Here is a 22,422-nt window from a genome sequence, read left to right on the forward strand (position 1 = left end):
GGAAACAAGTGTTGTTCTGGCCCATGTTGCGTGTGAAGTCAAACAGTGCGCTGGGCGAAGCCTCAAAATGGGACTTAGGCTATGTGTCAGTGGCCCCATATGGGAGGCACAGACGATTCAGGCATGTTTGCTGGTTTAGCTCTTGACTGGCCAGGACCGTGATGACCGTGCTTTGACTGTCAGTGGCTCATTTTGAAGTTAATTCACAAAACTAGTTTGTGTTAGATTCCGCGTCGATCCTGGGTGGGATTGACATTCTGTCACATCCATGGTTTCGAAGTTGTTGGTTCTGCGCTGCTGCCCCCGTTTCTATGGCCAGGTGGCACAGGGACACAACCTGGATGTTTCAGCCTACGTTGGCTATGCGTGAGGACACTGGCGGGTGCACATATCGCCTTCCTAAACAAGGTATGTTGCCATATATCCGTTGTCATGATCCAAGGCAACTCTCAGCAAGCATACAGTATGGCACGGATGTTGTGCGAGTGCGTGTATGGAAAGCAGTCGTTCTCTTCCCCATAATACCCTGGTACCGCTTGATGCGATGCTGGGTAAAGGCTCGAGATGGCGCTTCTTGTGGCTTGAAGGCACAGGATGATACAATCTTCTTGGTTATGCACGGGTCTCACACTGGTAGGTACATACGCCTTCGTAAAGTGCCGTATCCTGTCAGAAACCAGGTCGAACTAAATTCAGCGATACTTAGATGGACGCTTTGGGGGAATATAGATAAAGGTGTGCTCCTGCGCCGACATGAGAATCAAGGCCACCCGCGGACCCGAGTCTCCCTCATCCTGGCATCATACTGAACCTAGAGTCTTTTCAACGTGAGACTTTCTGCAAGCATCCCTCTCAGCATCATGAGATTCATTACTTTTCTCGCTACCCTCCAGCTCGCACATGTGCAGCGGCCATGGCCGCCTCTCCGCAGCGCAAGTGCTACAAGCATGCCGATCCCAGCGCCAACCGAATGCTCGCCGCCGATGAGCGCACCTGTATCGGTGATGATGGCTTTCCATCATGACGATCAAGCCGCAAAACTGTGGTATGTTCACAATAATGGAATGCCGACCAGCGAGGGCTTGGCTTATTGATGCTATTCACAATCAAATGATTATAGCCGGTGATGGTGCGCTCTCGGTCCAGTGCGAGTGCGAGTTCTAGCACTCTACTTACCCAAGTCTGCGACGCGACGGGATGCCATGTTTCCTTAGCTCCTTCGTGCTGAGATACTCTTATACACGATCTCGGAGGGCGCCTTGATGATGGCCGTGTTATCGGTGATATAGCCGGGTCCGTTTAGGAAGGTACTAGTAAACCAGAGAGGGTTGGGGGCGCTGGGCAATGAAACATCATTCGTTCCCATTTTCAGTTGTTGGGACATGGTTGTTGTGACACGGTGCAGAGAGAAAGGCGTAAGTGCCTGGTAATCGATAAGTGTATCTGCAACCACGCGGCGCAGGTCCACCGTCTTTCCTCAACCTGTCTCTTCTAGCAGCCTTGGCCGTTGGGGCTGCCCCTATTCAGGGTTGTCGCGGGAACAGGAACCCCGGTGCAGGTGGTTCTTCCGTCATGGCACCCGACGTCGCCGCACACGCCTCACATGACCTGTAACTTGGGTTTCGTGGCCTATTGTTGCGGTGCATTCCTGTCAGACCACGATGTTCCGGACAATATGCTCTGCAACGAGGGTAACAGATTAACCGGTGTTGCCTTTACAAGTAACGAAGGTGTGGCATAGGTCCAGGGCGATAGCATCACTAGAGGAGTGCGAGAACCCTGACATGGTGCGTCGGCATATAGGCGGCGCTTGCGTCCAGACCGATGTAAGCTCCCATGGACCAATGCTCGCTCTCACATTCGTTTCCCTCTCTGATGTTGTTGTGTCGGTAGGATGATGGGCGGATCATAGTTGCGCATGCTGCTCGCATGACATGTTGGGTTCTTGTGGACGACAGAACGTGGTCCTGCTGAGCGACATTGTGACGCTCCGTGTATCAGTTGACTCAGCAGACATACCCTACAGAAAGCAGCGTAGTGCTACCAGGTATAAGACTGAATACTACGAGGGTTGGCTCTACTATGTCAAGCGTCCCCCTTGTCAGTCCTCCAGGCATGACTCCGGCTGGAGCTTGATCATCGCCTACTAGGGCTGGTATCTCAGGTGCCAAGGTTCTCAGGCGTGCATTCAAGATCCGGCCTCCACCGGCGGTCGTCGCAGCAGCCGAGACCCGATTCTAATCTGATGCATACTGATGCCTCGCTCTTCGTGCTTCTCCCTTAAGCGTTGCCAAGACGAAACTCGTGGGCAGATCGCCGGCTGCCTCCTCGAGGTTCAGACAACCTGTCGCAGGCTCCGTAACCAGTCGGAAAGGAGCTTTATCTCAACGTAGACGACCACAGTCGCACATGCGCTCCTCTACTGTGGAGGATGCCGCAAGGTGTTGGAGTCTTGGTTCTTGGAGATGCGGGTGATGTAGAGCAGCCCGGGAATGACCGGGCAGTGTGACGGAATGAAGACCCGGGAACGGTTCATGTTTGATTAGGGATTTGATTCGTCACCTAGGTAGATTCGGACACGGAATTGACAAGCACAATCGCTTGAAAGCCAGGCCTTTCAGACGCTGATGAAACCGGGACGGAATGGGCAATTGGCGAGTTTTGGCCGCCCAAGGCTCACAGAAAACAAAATGAAAGCTGAGAATTGTGAGGAGGAAAGACGATGCGATGGAAGATCGGGCACATCAAACAGGCCGATTCTGACTGTCTGACGGTTGAGAATTTCGTTTTCTCCGCGTTGTTGACATGGAGGACCCACTGCCCGTGAAAAGTGGTGGAGATTGCATTCCTTCGGGTTCCGGCAAAGCTTGTTTTGCACCTCAGAGGTAGCCGACACAATCCGGCAACATGGACCAAGTGACCACGGCAGGCACAAAGAGGTCAGCACGCTACCACTGGAACTAACACTTAGAGCAGAATCTCTCGGTACGGAGGCCTCAGATTCCTACCCAAGGTAAGGTGTCTTCTGGTGTGTGGACTGCGGAGAGAAGGTCTACAGCGCACCAGACTGCTTTTGCGATCCCGAAACAGGCACGAATGCGAGAAGCCAAGGCCCCAGCTTGCTCAAGCTGATTCAGCTGCTCAAGAACACAGTCGAAGAGATGGGTCCCATCAGGCCAGATACGGAAAAGCGTGTGGAGAGTGTGCCCCTGACTAGGCCTGATCGGGTTTGGGGCAAGGCGATCCACTTCTTGTCAGTCAGTCCAGACTCCCTTTCGAGAACGGAAGCAGGATGGACCACGGCGCAGACGATGCTCAATTTTACCAGAAGAGTGACAAACATGACCAGCGGGGGGCTGGATAGCGAGCCAAGAATACCCGCATCCTTGACGATTCTCGACAAGATGAAGATTTAAGGACGCTCAGTTCCGACAACCCCGTAAACTTTAATCCCTTTTACCTCCTTCTAGTCCCCACCAACACAACACCGTCTCTCTTCCAGGGTTCAGAACAGCACTGCAACCTCTGTCTGCTGCCTCAAAATCCTTCTCCCATCCACACGAAACCATCTCAACAATCCCAACACCATCAAGATGCACTCCCAGACGCTCCTCCTCAGCCTGGCCGGCGTGGCCGCTGCCAACCTTGCTGGCCACCACATGGCTGTCAGGCGCGAGCTCGAGGCTCGCCAGACCGACGACAGCTTCTCTGCCTGCGCCGAAGCCATGATGTCGCTCGTCACCGACATGCCGACCCCTCCCGCGGCCCTGACCGAGCTGTCCGTGACCGATCCCTGCAGCGTGACGATCCCCCCCTCGCTCGAGTCGGCCTACTCGAGCTACATGAGCGAGGTCTCGTCGTGGAACGCCGAGCACGCCGACGAGTACAGCTCGGCCCTCGCCCTGTGCCCTGATCTCCCCACCATCACCGACAGCGGCGATATCGCCGAGTGCACCGACTCGGCCGGCAACAGCGGCAGCCCTACTGCTGGTTCCTCCTCGGACTCCGACAGCGGGGATGCCGAGGAGACCGATTCCGGCTCGACCTCGGGCTCGGGCTCGGCGACGCGCACCGGTTCCGGCGCCAGCGCCGGCGCCACCTCCACCTCTGGGTCTAGCTCCGGCTCCGGCTCGGGGTCGTCCGGCAGCAGCAACAACAATAACAACAACAACAGCAACGGCGGTTCTTCTGGCAAGCCTAGCGCCGCTCACCGGGAGACGGGCTTCGTCGGCGCTGCTGTTGCCCTGGCTGGTTTCATCGGCGTCGTCGCTCTTCTCTAAAGGCGGGGATACTGCTGAGATATGGTGGTGGATGTTGGGAGAGGGACCCAAGCTGGGCGTTGATGGATACTACCTTAATCAGTGTACTTTTGAATTCGACGTAATGCATGGCAGCAGCACAGAAGGGATTGCAGAGTTGTTGACTTTAGGAAATGGAGGCTTCTCGTACGGAGTATTACCTTACCTTTGGTAGGGCAGGAACTCTTTTTCCCTACCTACCTGGCCTTTTTCTCACGGATCGGTGGCTCGAGCCTCCCTTCGGCGGTTGATCGGATCGGCAATTCGCAGCCCCGATGAATACTGTACATACCTTACCTATCCGTATCATTGTGTAATCCGTAACCCTTATCGGATGCGGGCTGCTCACTGCAAGGTGAAAGTCGGTGAGGGCAAGGCTTTCGACAGGGCTGCGCTTCGCCCTTAGGCGTTGCTATTTGCTTCACCATCAACACGCACTGGCAGTGTATCTACAGGTAGACAGGTCTCTCCTCCTTTCTTCCCCTCTCCGTCTTGCCTTTGTCACGATCTTTCAGTTCTCTCGCGCGGGCCCAAAGAGGTTTTCGTTCAAAAACTACCCTACCTACCTTAATGGGCTTGCTAAGGACCTACAGATGTTCTCCAGCATCATGGCAGATCCTCTGTCCGTCACCGGCTTGGCCACTGTGTGACCAATCTCAAAGCCCCAACTTCTAAAAGGGACTCCTGAAGGTTTTACTTGACAACGGGGTGAGGTTCGGTGAAGCCAAAGCGTTCACAACAAGCAATGTCCAAGGGTACTGATCTTGCACTTGAGTTGCTTACTGGAGAACTCCCAGAGTCCTCCAGAACGGGTGACTATATATTAGATGCATTTGGTTGCTCTCTCGTGCTCTCTAGAGCCACTTAGAGCCACTTAGAGCCAATGCTCTATGGTGCTCTCGAGAGCCTCTTAGAGCGTCCTCTGATTGGCCTTGCACTGGTGCTCTCTCATGCTCCTGAGAGCTCTCTGGAGCACCTCTAGGACTCGTTCCGATTGGTCCTAAGTGATTGGCTCGGAACGTCCTACGTTCCCCACTGGCTTCTGCAAGTAAGCCGCCGTTGACTCTCGTTGGTTCATTTGTGACATGTAGTGGGTGGATTCAGAACTTTAGACTAGTATAGGGGAGACAGAGGTTTTTAGTCCAGCTCTGCAGGCATAGGTTTTTTTTATAATTAGTGGTAGAGGGTCCATCGAGCCCTAGGGCATAGCGGCATAGGAATATTAATATTATTATTAATAATAAAGAGAATATAGCTAAAAAAATCGAGGTCGGAATACCTTGTGATAGGCTGAGCCCATGATGGCCTCGGCAACCCTCGGCCGTGGTATCATGATAACGTCATCCTGTGGCAGGCAGTGTCTGTGTGTTCCGGAGCATATAAGAGCTTCCCTCTCTTCCTGTCATCTAGTTCTCTCTTTTCTTCTTCTCTCTCCATTCGAGACAAACTCGTAGAGTCGTCACCTGTAACGGGCTGGGCCCGGTGCGAGCCTCGGCGACTCTCGGCCAATACCAAGACCCCTGATGAGGCTATTCCCACTCGCCCCACAGCACACCGAACCTTCTAGCAACGCGCTCAGACCAGCGCGCCTACGAGGATAAGTATGCTTGCGAGCTACCAGAGTCTGTCGTCTCTCCTTTTCTTCTCCAAGTTCAGTGTACTCGTAGAGTCGTCATCAGCTAGTTGCAATATACTGCCTGAGACCGTTACATCACCAGCTAGTTGCAATATACTCCTGGGACCGTTACATTCCTAGGTCGCTAGCATCTTGTATTATAGTAGCATTAAGAGGGTAGTAAAAGTAGTGTTATTGAAGATAATAGTGGTTTGAGACCCATGTCTTATTATATCCTGGTTGGAATCTAGAGTGGTCAAAAACCAGGGTGTTTGATTTACAATCCGAAGCTCGCACTGATAAGAATCCGAAACTCGCACTTTGAGTTCTCACTTGCATCCCAAGCTCCTGTCAGCCTAATTACCGAATAAGGCAGGTAGCTTGTACCAAGTTCTAATCCTATGACAATAATAAAGAACTTTCAGCTTCAGCACCTAACTCGAAATGAAGTGCGAAAACCTCTGTCTGGTCCAGTTCACACGCTCCCATCAGGAATAGACATGGCTGCTTCCCGTGAGTTCATCCTCCTCCGGACTTTTCCGCTTTCGTACGGTTGACAACTTGATCGGTGAATACTGACAAATATTGCTCTGTAGAGGCCACTACCCCTTCCCTGGGGGAATACCCTCCAGCTGTCGACCTGCGGGCCATGATGAGGGCGCATCCTCTACCAGTCATTTCCGAAGAAATGATTGATGAAACAGTCATGACGGGCGACGAGCCGACCAAGCAGGCGCTCGTAGTCCTAGGCTCGCTCAATGCCGCGCTGGTCAATGCCGATGTCGAAGCACTCAGACGCTGCTTCTTCCCGGGCCAGGCATACTGGAAAGACTCGCTGGCGCTGACATGGCATTTGCGCACCTTCAAAACCCCTGGGGGCATAGCGGCGAGTCTTATGCAAACCACAAAGCTTCGAGGCATGCTCGAAGACATAATACGGCTCGACGGCGAAGCGCAGTTTGTTCCGGCAACGCCTGTCCTTGTAAGCCAGGAGTCAAAGAGGCGTCCATAGATTTCGAACGAAAGGCGCTGACCATAAGTTTTTCTGCTGGCAGCAATTTATTGACGGCAACCTGACTTTCACGACCCGCTCGCCTGCAGCCGCTTGCAAGGGGAGAATGCTGCTCTTGCCTGCCGCGAACGACGGCAGGGTTGAGTGGAAGATCTGGATCCTCAGCACTTACGTCGAGGAGCTGGAGCAGCACCCAGAGAATGAGCTTATGCTTCAGTCTCCGGGCAGGCAGCTCGAGGGACTGGAGAAGTTCGAAACAAATGTCTTCATCATCGGAGGCGGAAATGCGTACGTCAAGCAGCCAGAAGTTAAAATGAAGTTAGAGCGCCCATTGACTGGAGATTGAATCACAGCGCCATCACCCTCGCAGCGCGCCTCAAAGCTCTGGGCGTCGACAGCGTCATGGCCGAACGAAATGCCAAGCCGGGGGACAACTGGGCCCTTCGCTATGACTGCATGCGCTTTCACATCCCAACGTCATGTTGCGAGATGCCGTACATGTGTAAGTCGGGATGTCGGGAAACATTTTGTGTAGATTGTAGCTGACCATGGAGTTTCCACTCAAGCTTATGCCCAGGAGCTCCAGACGCCACACCTTCTCTCCCGAGATGAGCTTGTTGAACAGGTGCGACGCTATGTCAAGACTTTCAACCTCAACATGATCACCTCGGCCAGAATCCAGTCAACTGTCTACGACAAATCGGAGAAGCGGTGGGTAGTCAAGTTCCAGACCCCCGGCGGTCAAAAAACCGCCTTTGCAAAGCATCTGGTGCAAGCAACGGGCTTTGGGTCACAGGAGCCCTACCTTCCACCCATGAAGGACGCCGGCCTATATCAAGGGATCAGCGTCCATTCGCAGCACTTCAAGAGCGGTACTGCGCTGGCAGAAAAGGGGATCAAGGCGAGTCGACACCCAGGCGCGAGGGTCCCGTATCGTGGAAATCGCTGCTAACCTCGAAGTATTTGGATAGTCCGTTCTTGTCATCGGCTCAGCCAACACAGCCTTTGACGTGCTCGAGGACTGCCACGCTGCTGGTCTCAACGCCACAATGGTAGTTCGGTCGCCCACTTACATTGTGCCCATCGAGTACGTGCGTGACCGGCGTGCAATTGGTGCTTACGACCTGGGCGGCGTTGATCGCATGGATCGACTCCTCATGACGATGCCGACCTGGGTCGATGGACAACTGCTCCGCGGCCTGCTTGGCCAGATGGCGTGGCAGGAGCCAGACCGATACTCCGCACTCGCTGCCGCTGGCTTCCCCGTTGTTGATAGTCGTGACCCTGAAGCCTCGTTGACACACCACCTGTTGGAAAGGGCGGGCGGCCATTATGTCGATGTCGGCGGCACGAAGCTCATCTCGGAAGGGAAGGTCGGTCTCAAGGCCGGGGTGGAGCCCGTGGCTTATACGGCCACGGGTTTACGTTTCTCGGACGGGAGCAGCATGGATGCTGATGCCGTGGTGTGGTGTACGGGGTTTGCGGATAAGAATGCCAGAGAGACTGCTGCAAAGATCTTGGGCGGAGGTCTCGGCACTAGTAACGGCGCGGGAAATCGCGCAGATGTTCTCGGTCCGGATGAGATTGCTTCCCGACTCGATGCTACATTGGGGGTTGACGCTGAGGGTGAAATCCGGGGCATGTGGAAGCGCCACTTGTGCATCAGCAATTTTTGGATTATGGGCGGCCACACGCAACAACACCGATGGCATTCACAGACGCTGGCCCTGCAAATTAAGGCCGAGCTTGAGGGGATCCTGCCACCGGCGTATAGGGAGACGTCTGAGCTAGGGAAGGTCAGGAACAGGCTATCAGGAGGGAACTGAACAGATTGGACGAACTTGACACTCGTTCATATGTATCACTTCCTGCAGGGAAAGCTAAATGTAGTAAGAAAAATGGAATGTATGGAAGCCCCTCAAACAGCTCACAGCTTGCTATCCTTCCAAATCGGCTTCCTCTTCTCGACAAAGCTGCTCACTCCCTCCTTCATATTCTCTCCCCCATCAATCCTCCCATACACGCCCTTCTCCAGCACCTCAGTGCCCATCTGCGGCCCAATCCCCTCCCACCCCAATCTCAATCCCTCCCGCGACGCAATCACCGCATCCGGCGAGTTCCCCGCGATTTCCTCGGCTAACCTCACCGCCTCCTCCACAGCCTTTCCCTCGCCCACAACAAAGTTCACAACCCCCCACTCCCGCATCTGCTCCGCCGTGTACCCCGTCCTGCCCAAGAGCACCATCTCGGCGGCCCGCTGCTTGCCGACGGTGCGCACCAGCCTCGGCAGCGCCCCCGCGACAGCAATGACCCCCTTGGTGACCTCGGGCAGGCCGAACCGCGCCCTCTTGCCGTCGGCCACGACCAGGTCACAATTCACCACCATCTCCATCCCGCCGCCAAAGCACAGCCCGTTGACGGCCGCGATAACGGGCTTCTTGCCGGCGCGGTTCGACAGACCCCCGAACCCTTCTTGTGACCACCGCTCCCTGTACCGCGCCGCCTCTCCCCCTGCTGCCATTTGGGTGGGGGAGTCGTCGTCGTCGTTGTTGTTGTTGTTGTTGTTGTTGTTGTTGTTGTTGTTGTTGTTGTTGTTGTTGTTGTTGTTGTTGGCGTCCCACTCGCGCAGGTCGGCGCCGGCGCAAAAGGCGCGCCCCGTGCCGCCCGTCAGCACGGCGCACCGCAGCGGCGGCTGCGCGTCGTACCATGCCCAGAGCGACGCCATGGCTGCGTGCTGTACCGAGGGGATGGCGTTGAGGGCGGCCGGGCGAGAGAGGGTGACGAGCAGGACGTGCGGGGAGGGGAAGGAGAGGTGGACGTTGGGGACTTGCGGGGGTGGTGGGAGGGACATGGTGTGTGGTGTTGCCTGTCGTTAGCTGTATGTGGGTGGGCGATTTTGGTCTTGGGATTGGATAGTGTGAAGAAGGGACAAGTGATAACTAAGAGAATTTGAAGATAAATCATGTAGGGAGGAAAACATGAACATATCAATCCCACTCGAGCGATCTTTGCACTGGCCAAAGTGCAGCCGCCCTAGGAACTGAGTACCTAGGCATATTCCCAAAAGGGCATGCTGTGGTTTTCCTCTCGTCCCACTCAATTGCCGCGGTCCCGGGTTGATGGTCCGTTGGGGTAAAGTGGCAAGGATCCGGCGCGGGGCCGAGGCTCAGAAGATCTCCAAGTCGGAATGGAAGAATTCAACAAAACGTACGCTCGCATAAGCAGGCCATCGCACCTTGCTTGCTTCCCGGGGAGGACAGAAAGAAGAATCTACATAGTGTTTGATAGAGATAACGTCAACCTCGTGAGTCAATCACCTCTAGACTTCGTGATTCATATCAGTATTCAGCCACTCCAACCTGAGCTATCTCAATGGCCTACGTGAGGTGGACATCAAAGTGTACGGGAAACTTGACAACTTGACAATAACATAGATGCCGGTAAACAAGACAAAGAGTCAACCCCTATTGGTGTTCATCCTCTGTTTTTAAGTTCGATGGTTGGAGTGGAAATGTGGGGAGCAGGCTTGATACTTGATACCACTGCACCAGCACAAACATCAACAGACCCGGGTGAGCCGCCTCAACAGTGAAGTGCCCTAAGAAGAAGTGGGAGAAAGTGGGGACAGGATATTGCTAGTTGTTGTCAGGACCCGGCCCGCAGCCGATTCAGATGCAGCTCCGCTTGAAGTCTGGGTTGGGTCGACAGAAGTACGGAGTATCTGGTTGACAAAGTTGAAATGGCTAACCTCTCATCGACCATCACAAATAAGACTCGCAGGATAATTAATTAGCTTCATACGTCATCGGTGTGCCAAAAATGACCAGTTAGAAATCCTACACCTAACAAGAGAGTCAGAGCAGGAAAACGCTGGTTCCAGATTTCGACGGCCCCTATTCCAGCCAGACTACCCCGATCTGACACCACAGGAGCCGAAACTAACCCTACCCAAACGCCCTTGAAGACCGGGCATGGCAGGTCTACGCCCAACCCTGCGCCACCAGCTGGGCTATCTCAGGCCGGCAACCCACGCTTCTCACTCTCGGTAAAGAAGATGACCATGCGCCACAGCTTCTTGACCAGGTCTTCGGCATCCTCATCCAGCGCCTCGCTGAGCGTCTCGACCAGCTCGGCCGGCTTCTCGTGCTTGCGCAAATGCTCCTCCACCACGTCCACCAGGAACTGCTCCTGCACGCCCAGGTACTCAACCACCTTCTTCTCGACAAACGGCCGCAGCTTCTCGCGAATGACCGACTCCTCCAGGTAGTCCCACTTGACATCCCACGACCACAAGCCTTCCTTGTCGACGGGAATCTCGTGGGCGAGCGCCCGGACAGCGTTCTGGATGTCCTCTTCCGTCATGGCCTTGGTGTCGGTGATGGGCTCGAACTTGATGGGTACGAGCTGCCGCTTGGTGGTCTGGTCCTGCTCTTCGTCGTCCAAAAGGCCCTCGACCTCGGCCACCGTCCGCCGTGCCGCAGCCGTGCGCTGGGCCGCCTTCTGTGCTGCAGCGCCGAACGAGATGGTAACGCGCTGCGGCGCGGCCGGGGCCGCCGGTTGCCTCTCCATCTCCTCAGCTTGCCGCTCCAGGAACGAGTCAGCCATGTCCCTGGCCTGTTCCATCTCGGCCTCGGCCCTGCGACGCTCCTCCTCCTCGGCCCGCCTATCCATCTCGTCCCGTGCCGCTTCGGCCGCCCGGAACGCCGTCCGCTCCCTAATCCATTGGCCGTGGTCGCGGTAATAGAGGTGGGCCTTGCGTGATGCCTCTCGGTCGTCGTCCCAATTCTTGTCCCGCTCGAGTTGCTCCTCCCGCCTCCGCGCAAACCCATCCGTTTCGGACTTCTCACGCTCCCGTTCTCGTTCCAGGGCTGCTGCGCGCTGGCGCTCACGATTGACCCACTTGCGTTCCGCTTCGAGGTAGAGCTTCTCATCTTCTGCCCGCTGCTTCGCAAGCTCACTTTCATACAGCTCTTCATCGTCCGCGTCCGTGTCGTCGTCATCTCGGAACAGCTGGCCGTTCGTTGTCCCGCCGTTGACGAACTCGACACCTCGATTTTGACCCCTAGGACCCGATGGGGCATTGGGAACACCGCGAGGGCCGAGTGGGATCGTGTTGGAGCCCCCCGGCGGCGGGGAGTCAAGCCGTGACTTGCGCGGCGCACCGTTCCTTTGACGCTCCATCTCCTCGAACTCTTCTTCTTTACGAAGGCGCTCGAGGTCTCTCTGATTGCTCCGGTCTCTGAAAGCAGCGATTTCCGCAGCCACAGTAGCCCGCATCTCGGCGGGAATGTCTGCTAGCTCGTCCTCGGGGGCGAGGGGAATATTAATGACCTCGACGTTCTCGCCCACACCATTCGTCCCATTGCCCATCGCTGTGTCGCCATCCGCATCTCGGTTGCTGGGAGCATGAGGGTAGAACAGATTGCGAACGAACTGCTTCAACGCCAGCTTTGCCTCGCCCAATCTTGCCTCAATCGCCGGATCGTCGCCTTTGCTTTCCTTCCAAGACTCCAGATACTTAATGGTGCTCGGATCGACCTCGACCTTGAGCGGCACCTTTTCGATGCCTTCAAACTTGTCGTCTTCGTCGGCGGGCGGGTTCTCGGTCATAGGTTGCTTCTTCACGGGCACCTCGATGTTTTTGAGTAACTCGACTGCAGCAGCTAGCGATTCGGGGTTTTCGTACTGTGCGAACCCGAACAAGGCTCCCTTGTGCTCAGACAGATGTGACTGTCCCGAATCCCACCGCCGCAGCCTGCCAACCGTGTTGAGCAGCTGCTGGATGCCATCCTCGCCGCCCACGCCGTCGGGAATCTTGTGCAGGAATATCGTTCGCAGTCGGTCTTCAGCCGTAGGCGGCACCAATGCCTGCATGCTTTCTCTCACCTGGGCGCGGGACTGGTCCATGCCACGATCTAGTCCGAGCCCAGGCCGGGCCGAGGTGGGGGTGTGCGAGTCCTTTCGATCGCCGGCGAGGGAGGAGCCGGATTTCGATGGCGGCATGCTTGCCCCCAGACGGATCACGGGGGCATTGAAGTTGATGTTGGGCAGGTTGGGCGGAGACTGGAAGGACGCAGGAAGGCCGCTTGGTCGATTAGCTTGCGTGGTACTGGGCGGCTGGACACCGGGAGCCGGTGCCATTCCAGGGGCAGAGGACATGCCTGGCGGGGGACCTGGACGGAAGGGTATCAGTAGGCGTGAGAGGACGACACCGAGCAGGCTGTGACGTACCTAAGCCCGGGGGCGGCGCCATTCCCGGCGCATGCGATGCGCCCGGGTATGCTGGGTAAACCGGAGGAGCTCCATAGGGAGGTACTAGCGAAGACTATGTCAGCAACGACGTACAGCACAGATGCCATATGACGAGGCTGCAGCAGAGAGAAGCGCATGGCTGTACCAACCTCCATAAGGATTGTACGCCATGATGGCGGGAGATAGACTTGATGCCACAAATTCTTAGAATGTTGGTCCAATCGAGGAGGATGATGGTGCCGCTGCTATTGTCGGATTGACCTTGGTAACATTACACCGGTCAAAGTGCTGTCGCGGTCGCGATGAGCAAAAGTTCACGACGAGTGGAATGATTGGATCGCCAACGCACGGTCGTCCTGTGTGAAGTGGGTCGAAATATTTCCTGGTTACAGTACAGAAAAACACAGTGACAGTTCTGCCAGACCTGCCATGTGAGCGGACTTAGGTTGTCTATCGGCTCTGGGGTGGAAGACAAGTCCAGAGACCCTCATAAATAAGTACAGCTCGTTTTCTGTGTCAAGTTCTTTGCGAGCTGGTATCTGACCAACACGCAGTCGACATTGCAGCTGCAGCGAAGCGAGGCGACATCCCCAGATCGCGTATCGTTCGATGTAATTTACATGCACGGGCGAAATAGGAGCGGAGACACGATCCGCCGACAAATCCCCGGACTGCCAAGCTGCAGCTGGGGCTAGCGCTGCCGAAGCGCGACTTTGGAAAATCGAGTTTCAACTTGCTGTCAAGGAGTTGGCCCATCAAGTGGGAAGCGGAACAAGCCCATGATCAATTGAGTATGGCACCCGTTTTGCTCGTCGAATCGCTTCAACTTTGATTGCGATCGCTAACAAACCCCCTTTGCCGCCCAGAATCATGGAGTTTCGCCAGGTCGTCCATTGCGTCCGTCGCTCCGCGGCGGCAGCGACGAGGCCATCACTCGCCAGCACCCAGCCCTCACCCTCGGCCATCCTCCTCCAGCACCACCATTTCACAACAAACACCAAGCCGCAGCAGCAAGAAGCCGCCGCCGCCCAGCCGCAATTCTCGGCCCCTCTGCACGCCCGCATCGACCAGGTCCGCACCTCGATCCCCCAGCCCCGGTTGACAATGCCGCCGCGGCCACCGCCTCTCCGGAGCAGTCCCTTCTTCCAAAACCAGACAGGGAAGAAAGCCCCGGGCTGGGTGTCCCCAACCAGCCAACCCACCGGCACCACACGCAGCACCACGCTCACGGGCCGGGCACCCACTGCCCCGTCCACCACTACAGCCGAGGAGGACCCGTACAGTCTGTTCACACAGATCAACGCCGACATGGAGCGGTCGACGGGCGGGGGGGGCACGCTGCCGACGTGGAACGAGGACGAGTTTCTGGGAAAGCACTACGACGTATCGGAGCCGGCGCTACGGCTGCGGCCGTCGACGGGCCGCACGATCCACGTCAAGGGCCACGTGGACGTGGCGCGCGGGTTCCGGCTGCTGCAGCGCGCCGTGGCGCAGAACGGCATCAAGCGGGATGTGTTCCTGGCCAGGGCGCACGAGCGGCCCGCGCTGAAGCGCAAGCGGCAGAAGCGCGAGCGCTGGCAGGCACGGTTCAAGAATGGATTCAAGGCCACGATTGCGAGGGTTATGGAGTTGAAGGGCCAGGGGTGGTGAACATGGGCTTTGCGGGGAGGTGTGTTGGCTATCATCCATGGGTGTATAGAAAGCTCGGGGAATGGTAGATCGGGCTGGGAAGCGACATCTATACATGCTATGGTGCTGAATCTGGTTTGCATGCAAGCTGTATTTGTAGTATGTCCCTTTGAACACGAGAAGTGGGACTGTGCAAAAAGCATTCATAACAACTCGTTACGGACATTATCCTCCATCTCCGTTCCCTTGACTGCTGCGGGTATGGCTAACCAAGTCAAACGTTCCCATTCTTCGTCTCGTCATAACCCATTCATTAGATGCCTCAATCCCAGAACTCCCGCACCGGCGTCCCGATCGGACTAGTCTTCAACTTGGGCCGGCTCATGAAAATCGCTTCATAATCATCCTCTTTGCCGCCATTCAGCAGCTCCTCGGCCAACAGCAGCGTCGTATTCCCTTCCTCCTCTTGCTCGTCCACCGCTGGAAAGTAACTGCTGCTCTTCCCCGCCGCCGGCGTCGACGGAGCCGGACCGTGCTTCCCTCCCTTCCTCAACGACCTCCGCCTCTCCAGCTGCGCCCTTTGCCGCGCCGCCTCGAACCCGGCCAAGCTGCGCCTCGTGCGTGCCGCCAGGTCCTCGTGACCTCCGGCCTGACCGTCCGCTGCGTCTTGTTCTGGCGGCGGTTCGGTGACCATGGGGACGGTTACGGCGGCGCGGTTGATGGTCAGGCGGTCCGCGTCCAGTTCGACGTCATCGTCATCGAGTGTGTCTACGTCGGTCGGAACCCGGAGATTGGCGTGGGACGTGCGCCGCGCCATGGTCAACCGGGTGCGCTCGGCTAGGGAAAGCGTGTGCCGGGGTTTCTTGACCGGCGATGGAGAGGCGGCGTTGACTGAGGCAAGGATCTGGTCGGCTAGTTCTTGTGTTGGAGAAATGGACGGTTCAGGTGGGGAAGGGGGTTCGGGAGAAGACGCGGCGAGTTTTGGGGGCGAGCCAGTCGAGCCAGAAGGCGACGAACGGCGGTGGTTCGTCTTCGGTGCTGAGCTTAATCTTAGCCCTGGAGCTCTTGTTGGTGACTGTGTGATGGGTCGCCTCCTCGTCGAAGAGTGCGACTGAGTCGTTGCTGATCTTTGAAGGCGAGAGGGGGCCAGTGGTCCATCTTCGTCAAATAGTGCGTGCTCATCGTCGAAGGTCTTGGCCTTTCGCAAAACAGGTTCGAATGCGGGCTCTTCTGACACCCGAATCGGTTCGCGGCGAGAAGGCGACGGACGTGGTGGTGGCTGTACCTCCTCAATGTCGCTAATATCAGAGATCTGCTCGGCCTCCGCCGCGACTTCTATGTCTTTTGGTGGCAACCTCACGGTCCGCTGTGGCTTCTGGAAAACCGAAGGCACGCTGAGAGCAGCTCGGCTTATGCTGGCTAGGTCGGACTTCAGGCCATCGATAAGAGCCTCGTAGTGACTGTCAAGCTGGCTAGGAGTGGCACGGGAAAGTTTCCTTGGACTCATGCGCCCAAAGTGCAGGTCTTGGTGAGCGTTGAAGCCCAGGTCAATGCCCTTTTGCTTGGATTGCGATACTGCTTGCTTGACAGCCGGCTCAGTGCCAGTCTCCCCAAACATCATCTGGCGGAAGCTTCTCCACCTCTCCAATCTTTGCTGTTGTCCCCGAACTCTGCTGCCCAGTTGTTCCAGAAGCCCGACAGATGTATCCTCAAGTTCCGCGAGCCGGTCAGCCTGCACTCGCCTCCAGACCCTGTCGTACGGATTCGTTAGGACTCCGTCTTTGCGTAACTTGCTGTCTCCGTAGAGTAACGCTTCCATCCAACTCTCATTGCCAGCCCAATTGTCGCGGACCACCCGGCAAACCTCGCGCTTTTGGTTATCGGAAAGACCCTGACTACGCTGTTTCGCAACTTCTGCCTGTTCGCGCCTCCTGAGAATCGCCTTCTCTCTCGACGCCAGAAGATCCGAGAACGCGCAAAATCTTGCACGTGCCGACTTCTTCTCGTCCAATATTCGGCACAAGGACACCCGGTAAGCCAGAATCAACGCAGTGAGCTCGGTCCGTTCGCCAGAATACCCTCTGTTTTCGAGCGCAAGCGCCTGGGCAAGAGCAGGATGTCCTCTGCCGTTGATGCGCTGCTCTGCAACCAGTTTCTTCAAGACAGCGGACGAGAAGACCGCCAGCACCTCCTCCAGCCTCTCGCCCTTGCACTCGTCGAGCATCGTCTTGCGGACGACGGCGTCTCGGCCAAGAACGCCATTCTTCTTCGCCTGTTCCAGACCTCTGAGCAGCGCCGCGCGCAGATTCAGCGACTGGACTTGATCGAGCGGCGGAAAAAAGGGCTGCAGCTTGTTGCGGGCGTCCTCGGGATCCCAAAGTCGGAAGAGGTGGTAAAGAGTCCATTCGACCGCTTGGATGCGCTTCTTTTGCCCCTGCGCCGCATCTCTTGTGCTGAAGGTAAGGGCGCTGATATCGGGCCAGTCCGTGTGGAGGTCGAGGTCGAGCAGGCGGAGGTTGGTGAGGAAGAGGGAGACGTTGGATGGGGCGGTTGGGGAGGACGTCGCATGGGAAGCCGTGGTCGCAGATAGAATCGCCGGTGTGTTTCCACGAGGTGCATTTGGTGCTGCCTTGTTCACGTTTGCGGGCATTCTTGTAGACCTTGCGCGGCTGAGCGAAGAGGTTCCGTTAGGGTGCGCCATCGAAGCATTGTAGGGTATCGTTATGGCGGACGGTGGAGGACGAGGAAACAATCGCAGATCTCCGTGGTGAGAATGGTCGATGTAATCTTCAAGATGTGCTGTGAGCAGTCTGGGCGGCTACAACTGGCTGTGCGTCAACTTCAAGCGGTCAGAAGCGAGCTCTGACTGAGGTCTGCTCCTGGGGAGTTCAGCCTTGCAGATGTCAACACTGGGTCAGGGTTGGTGTAACCGCCATTTGTGGACCCGGGGTTAAGGTGGGGCCGAGGAAGGCAACTTCAACGAGTTTGGCTAACTACGCGTGTACGGATTCGTAGTTCCGGCATCCGACTGCGTCTGATCTTGAGAGCCGTGCCGTCTGTTGATTGAGAGATCTTTTCCACATCCAAAGATTGAACGACACTCAACAGAAAGTTGTGCGTTTGTGGCGGTTTTAAGTCGACGTATGATCAGTGCCAGACGGAGCACCAAGTAGGGCCCAAGAGCTGGCTTAGCCGGACGAAATTTCAGCGAAAATGCCTTCCAGTCACCTCCCGAAAACCCAAGTCATTAAGCCACTACGAGATCGTCCCTCAACCACAGCGGGCGGGACCGCCGTATGCCGCCGCCTACCTTACCCGATGCCGAACGGGGTTTGTTCAGAAACACAAGCAGCAATCGACCTAGCAGGCATCCCATACACGTGTGAGCTTGCCGCATATTATCTGCACCAAGTCTGCCAGGTGCTTTGCTTCCCTGCTGGGCCTCGAGGATCAAGTCGGCCAATCGAATGCCAATCCGCGAGCCACCGTGTCAGTTACAAGTGACTAAAGCAAAAGCAAGTTTTGCTCTCCTCTGTCTCATGTGTAACTCTCTGTGAAACTCGGGGATCTCAGCTGTGTTGGCTCAGTTGGGACGTAGAAGCGCGCAACACTGTTACCAACTCGGACGCCGTCGGCCTCTCGCAAACTTCATTTTTATGGACGGCGAGCAGCGCCGCTATTGTCTCGCCTGGCAGCCTACATACACTACGATTCCAACAGCATGGGATGTTCTAGCGCTCTATCACAGATGCGGCGGCGCCTAAGTCTAGATGCACCCGCCGATTACTCTAGTCCTCATACCACGCCCGGGACCAAGTTCATCCTTACCCTCGCATCAGCCGCTTCCAAGTTCTCGCCAGTCAGTCGGTTCCATATTTGGCGGGACCGGAGTGCTTCCAGTCGTGAGATTCCAGTTTGTGCTTGCTTGAAGTCTCAAGACATTGGCGTCGCAAACCTCTATCCATCCCCAACGTCACAATGCCTTTCGGTTACTCCTTCCTTCCAGCCAAACCCACCCCAATGACTCTGGCTACTGACACAAACCGATCTCAATCCGCTTAGAGATCGCAAGGGTCACGGCCGTAGCGGACCTCCAACCCGGGGCGCCGATACAGAAGGCGGTGAGCGTCTTTGGGCCTGGCAGCGGTAGCTAACAAACCGGAGCTCGATCGATCGAATGTCGGGACCCGCCGCGGTCAAGAGCACTTCATCGAGTTGAAACACACAAAGTTTGCGTTAAACTCGGCCAGCAGCGCATCTGCATCGACGAGGTTATGCGGGCCCGTCGCACACAAGACCTGGGCGCGGTCATTCGCCAGGTTTGATCTGGCAAGCTTTGTGTGGTTCCGTTCAACATATCGCCTTCATGCGGCCAACGATAGGAGAAATACACATGAAGATATCAAGTAGGTAAGACGAGTGGTTGCATTTGCATAATGCCCCTTCCTGTATTGAACTAAGATATCCGGCAAGCCTTACCGCCCGATACGCTGGTCTGAGTACCTAGGAGAGCTGAATCTTCCCGGCCGTCATGAAGGCGCCGACGGCTTCCCAGAACTGAACCCATTTGCGAGAAAGAATGCCATAACCGAATCCATTGTCAAGAGGTGCCAAACTCCGCAATTGCCACGGGATACCAAATCTTCCGGGGCCAGGAGGACGTGCTCCATCCGTCGGATCTAAGAGGTACCAAATCCATCCCGAAAACGGAAATGAAGAGGAAGTATGAAGGTACCAGAATGGCGTACCAACACGCCAGTAGAAACCCAGATTCAGGAGGTGATGCGTGAGCCAGGCTCATTTGAGGTCGATTAATCCGTCAGCCGCAGTCGACCATGCAAGAAAGGAGAGCTGAATCAGACGTACAAAGGAAAGAGATATTATAACGGAAGCCATCGCCAAAAGGAGGTGCCAATCACGGAAGCCCCGTGGCCAGGGGAACGTGCTGCACCCGTCGCAGGTAAGAAATGTCAAAGAAAATGGGAGACCATTGATGAGAGGTTAATGCAAGAAGAGCGTGTCGAACTCGTTTCGAGTTTTAACGAGGGATGTTGCAGAGCGAGTCGCCAGAAGGCAATGGAGGTTTCAGTGGAAGATGGTGAGGCCGTCGACTGCGGCAGCTCCCTCGAGGCGAGACCTCTTCGGTTGCCGGGCGCTGTCAGGGTCCATGTTGGAAGGGTCGAAAGCGTCGTTGGCCAAACTCTAGTATAGTCCGATTCCCGCGTTGACATCGTATGCGAGTGCCGAGAGCCCCGTCACAGAGCGCAGGGGTCTCGGCCGTACCTGATCGATAAGCCGGGGCGTCCATTAAGAAGGCGGAAGGCATTCTGGGATTGGGCACGGAAGCTGCCAAATCGAAACTCGGCAGTCCGGAAGAGTTGAACGCCATAGTAAGTGTGCCGGATCTCGGTTGAGACGAGGATCTCGTCCATCTCGAAGTAGAAGTTGGCGGTGAACTCGGCGAAGAGTGCCTTAACATTCACCATTGCCTCGGGGCCCGCAACGCGCAACACCCGGGTCCGGTCCAGCGGTTGGTTGACTCGGCAACCCTCGTTCGGTTGCGCTCGACTATGGCCGTCAAGCCGCCCACAACAAATGGGCGCCGTTGGGTGCCCTCCCTCCCATAGAAATCCCAGAACCGCCGCGCTGCGGCTTCCTCGAAAAAGACAATTTTTGCGGCCGCGGTGGGCCAACCCGCCTCCTGGTTGGGCGGCGAGATGACAGTACAATACACGCGGCCGATCTGACGGACTACGGCAAGCAGTGTAATCATGGTCGTGTCTTCCGGCAGCCTCCTGACCCAGAAACTGCAATTCCTTTCATCGGGGATGTTCGCGGACAGATTCTCCCGGACAAAATGTCTCCTCGGTAGTTCCAAGAGACACCCAGAGCTTCCATGGTTCGAACTGGCGCGCGCGGCGCATCCGGGACCTCGCCCTCGACAACCAGCCGCATCCTGGACGGGCGAAATGGGGTGCCAGTGGGGTTGATGACGGCGCCGGAGTCTGCGGTCTCGTGTGCTGAGTTATCGTCGAAGTCTTGGACGTTCTCAGAACCTGTATGACGGACTCAATTAGTGGTTTGATACCCCGCCAGTCCCGCGATTTGTAAACCACCTACTGACAGCACGGGTGCCCTGTGACTCGCAAAAGAAACCGGCCGGGCCGAACCAGCGACTTCCCCTTGCCCTTCGCTCCATGCCCCAATCAGCCAGGCTGTAGACTGCCGCCCGATAGCCTCGCAGCGGCGGCATTTCGCTTTGAGGAAAGCCTGCCGGATCATGAGCATCTGTCTGTGGCTGGATCTGTTGCGTCCAGGACTCTTGGCGACCCTCGGCCTCGGTTTCTTGTGTCATTTCAAGGATCAGCGGAGAACCCAACGATGATGTCTCCCGACGCACTGGACAGCGAGGAGTCGGCTGACCGTTCCTCGCCGCATTGGTAGACGTGCCGGCGGCGGCCCTCGCAGACGGGTCAGAGTAATGGCGGTCGGACATTTTTGCCGGGTTGCTTCTTGCGTTTATCCTGAGTCGCGATGTCAGTGAATAGTGGTTTATATGACCATGGGGTGAGTTTAGACGGTTTCGGGGTAGAGGTGTATGCGGTGGGCTAGCAAACTGAGGCGTCACTATGCGCGTGCTCACCCTTGATTGAGATTCGAAAGACCGAAGACAAGATTGGATCATAGTGCCTCTTTTGAAGCGCCGAGGGCTCTGACTCCTGCGGTAGGTTGTTAGCCTCGAGGTTTTGTGACTGAGGACGTTGGCAGAAGGGTGCATATCTTAGTTACTTGAGTTGGGAATGCGAATCAAGCAAACCTCAGAAACAGGCAAACTTACTTCAAATGCAATTGCATTCTTTGACTTGGCGTCCAGTTATTCAAATTAAAGCAAGACAGGAAGATGCGATACGAGGGGTTGCTGGGCGGTGGTCGTTTGGGTTGGGAGGTGTCCGACTTCTAAACTTGGCGGCCAGTCTGAAGACAGAAACCATTTTTTTGCCTCTTTGACCTGTCTCACTGCACAGCTGGCGAAATCGCCGAGCAGGTGCCTCAGCCCATTGCCTCGGTGGTTATGATACAGTCACATCTTCAGTGAATAGCTGAGTATTATAGGGATTCTATTGTATAATGTAATAACTAGTTATAGATTTAGTCTGTATAGATGTAACTAACTTTAGAACAATTATATCTAGCCAACGAAGGTAAGGTACTACATATCGTTGGGATTTGATTCCTTCTGCACGTAGTGGAGGGAGTGAATTGAATATATCTCTCAATAGCGGCTTGAAGCTGTTTAAATATATTATTCCTACACCGCTGTGCCCTCGGGCTTGCCGGACCTTCAACAACTTGCTATACAGGAAAACCGCGCCCTCGTGGGCCGGGTGAAAAACCCATATCGACAATCAAGGAAACGATCAGTGTGCGATCCTGCAAATACAAAGTGGGAAGGCCTCTTGGCCTTCGAAGGAAAGGGTATTAGACTTCGAGCTCCAGCTCCAGCCTCCTGGCCAGACCGTACATCGGCAGTTTCCCCGAGTCCATCAGCCAGTCCAGGATCCTCCCCGTTAGCCGTGCAGCTTTGGGACTGATTCCCTGTAGAACAGAATAAAAGT

The 22,422-nt window shown here is 56.0% G+C and overlaps 7 protein-coding genes across 7 annotated transcripts; 3 read left to right on the forward strand and 4 right to left on the reverse strand.

The window, feature by feature from the left end:
* Positions 1 to 2,907: 2,907 nt before the first annotated feature.
* N657DRAFT_631876 (uncharacterized protein) lies at positions 2,908 to 4,280 on the forward strand (the record flags this gene model as incomplete). Its single annotated transcript, XM_062791101.1, has 4 exons — positions 2,908 to 2,916; positions 2,977 to 3,013; positions 3,091 to 3,257; positions 3,471 to 4,280. The coding sequence occupies 4 exons, from the start codon at positions 2,908 to 2,910 to the stop codon at positions 4,278 to 4,280; spliced, it is 1,023 nt and encodes a 340-aa protein (XP_062649385.1).
* Positions 4,281 to 6,033: 1,753 nt separating this feature from the next.
* N657DRAFT_272399 (FAD/NAD(P)-binding domain-containing protein) lies at positions 6,034 to 8,802 on the forward strand. Its single transcript, XM_062786558.1, has 6 exons — positions 6,034 to 6,426; positions 6,510 to 6,895; positions 6,969 to 7,213; positions 7,279 to 7,427; positions 7,492 to 7,826; positions 7,897 to 8,802. The coding sequence occupies exons 1-6, from the start codon at positions 6,315 to 6,317 to the stop codon at positions 8,749 to 8,751; spliced, it is 2,082 nt and encodes a 693-aa protein (XP_062649386.1). The 5' UTR covers positions 6,034 to 6,314; the 3' UTR covers positions 8,752 to 8,802.
* Positions 8,760 to 10,031, reverse strand: N657DRAFT_642359 (ClpP/crotonase). Its single transcript, XM_062792328.1, has one exon. It carries the CDS (start codon positions 9,774 to 9,776, stop codon positions 8,853 to 8,855), a length of 924 nt encoding a protein of 307 aa, XP_062649387.1. The 5' UTR covers positions 9,777 to 10,031; the 3' UTR covers positions 8,760 to 8,852.
* Positions 10,032 to 10,556: 525 nt separating this feature from the next.
* N657DRAFT_591284 (uncharacterized protein) lies at positions 10,557 to 13,629 on the reverse strand. The gene is made up of 3 exons (XM_062789905.1): positions 13,327 to 13,629; positions 13,157 to 13,240; positions 10,557 to 13,098 (listed from the first exon to the last, which is right to left on the reverse strand). The coding sequence occupies exons 1-3, from the start codon at positions 13,346 to 13,348 to the stop codon at positions 10,940 to 10,942; spliced, it is 2,265 nt and encodes a 754-aa protein (XP_062649388.1). The 5' UTR covers positions 13,349 to 13,629; the 3' UTR covers positions 10,557 to 10,939.
* A 171-nt stretch (positions 13,630 to 13,800) lies between these two features.
* N657DRAFT_613634 (uncharacterized protein) lies at positions 13,801 to 15,042 on the forward strand. Its single transcript, XM_062790416.1, has 2 exons — positions 13,801 to 13,968; positions 14,044 to 15,042. The coding sequence occupies exon 2, from the start codon at positions 14,048 to 14,050 to the stop codon at positions 14,825 to 14,827; it is 780 nt and encodes a 259-aa protein (XP_062649389.1). The 5' UTR covers positions 13,801 to 13,968; positions 14,044 to 14,047; the 3' UTR covers positions 14,828 to 15,042.
* An 86-nt stretch (positions 15,043 to 15,128) lies between these two features.
* N657DRAFT_662116 (uncharacterized protein) lies at positions 15,129 to 17,507 on the reverse strand (the record flags this gene model as incomplete). Its single annotated transcript, XM_062795123.1, has 1 exon — positions 15,129 to 17,507. The coding sequence occupies one exon, from the start codon at positions 17,505 to 17,507 to the stop codon at positions 15,129 to 15,131; it is 2,379 nt and encodes a 792-aa protein (XP_062649390.1).
* Positions 17,508 to 20,061: 2,554 nt separating this feature from the next.
* On the reverse strand, positions 20,062 to 21,302 carry N657DRAFT_688346 (uncharacterized protein; the record flags this gene model as incomplete). The annotated part of the gene is made up of 4 exons (XM_062796933.1): positions 20,062 to 20,295; positions 20,355 to 20,557; positions 20,647 to 20,862; positions 20,927 to 21,302. 4 exons carry the CDS (start codon positions 21,300 to 21,302, stop codon positions 20,062 to 20,064), a joined length of 1,029 nt encoding a protein of 342 aa, XP_062649391.1.
* Between the last annotated feature and the right edge of the window lie 1,120 nt (positions 21,303 to 22,422).

Source organism: Parathielavia appendiculata, assembly GCF_033297405.1.
Source record: "Parathielavia appendiculata strain CBS 731.68 unplaced genomic scaffold N657scaffold_3, whole genome shotgun sequence".
In the NCBI taxonomy this organism is placed as follows: Eukaryota; Fungi; Ascomycota; class Sordariomycetes; order Sordariales; family Chaetomiaceae; genus Parathielavia; species Parathielavia appendiculata.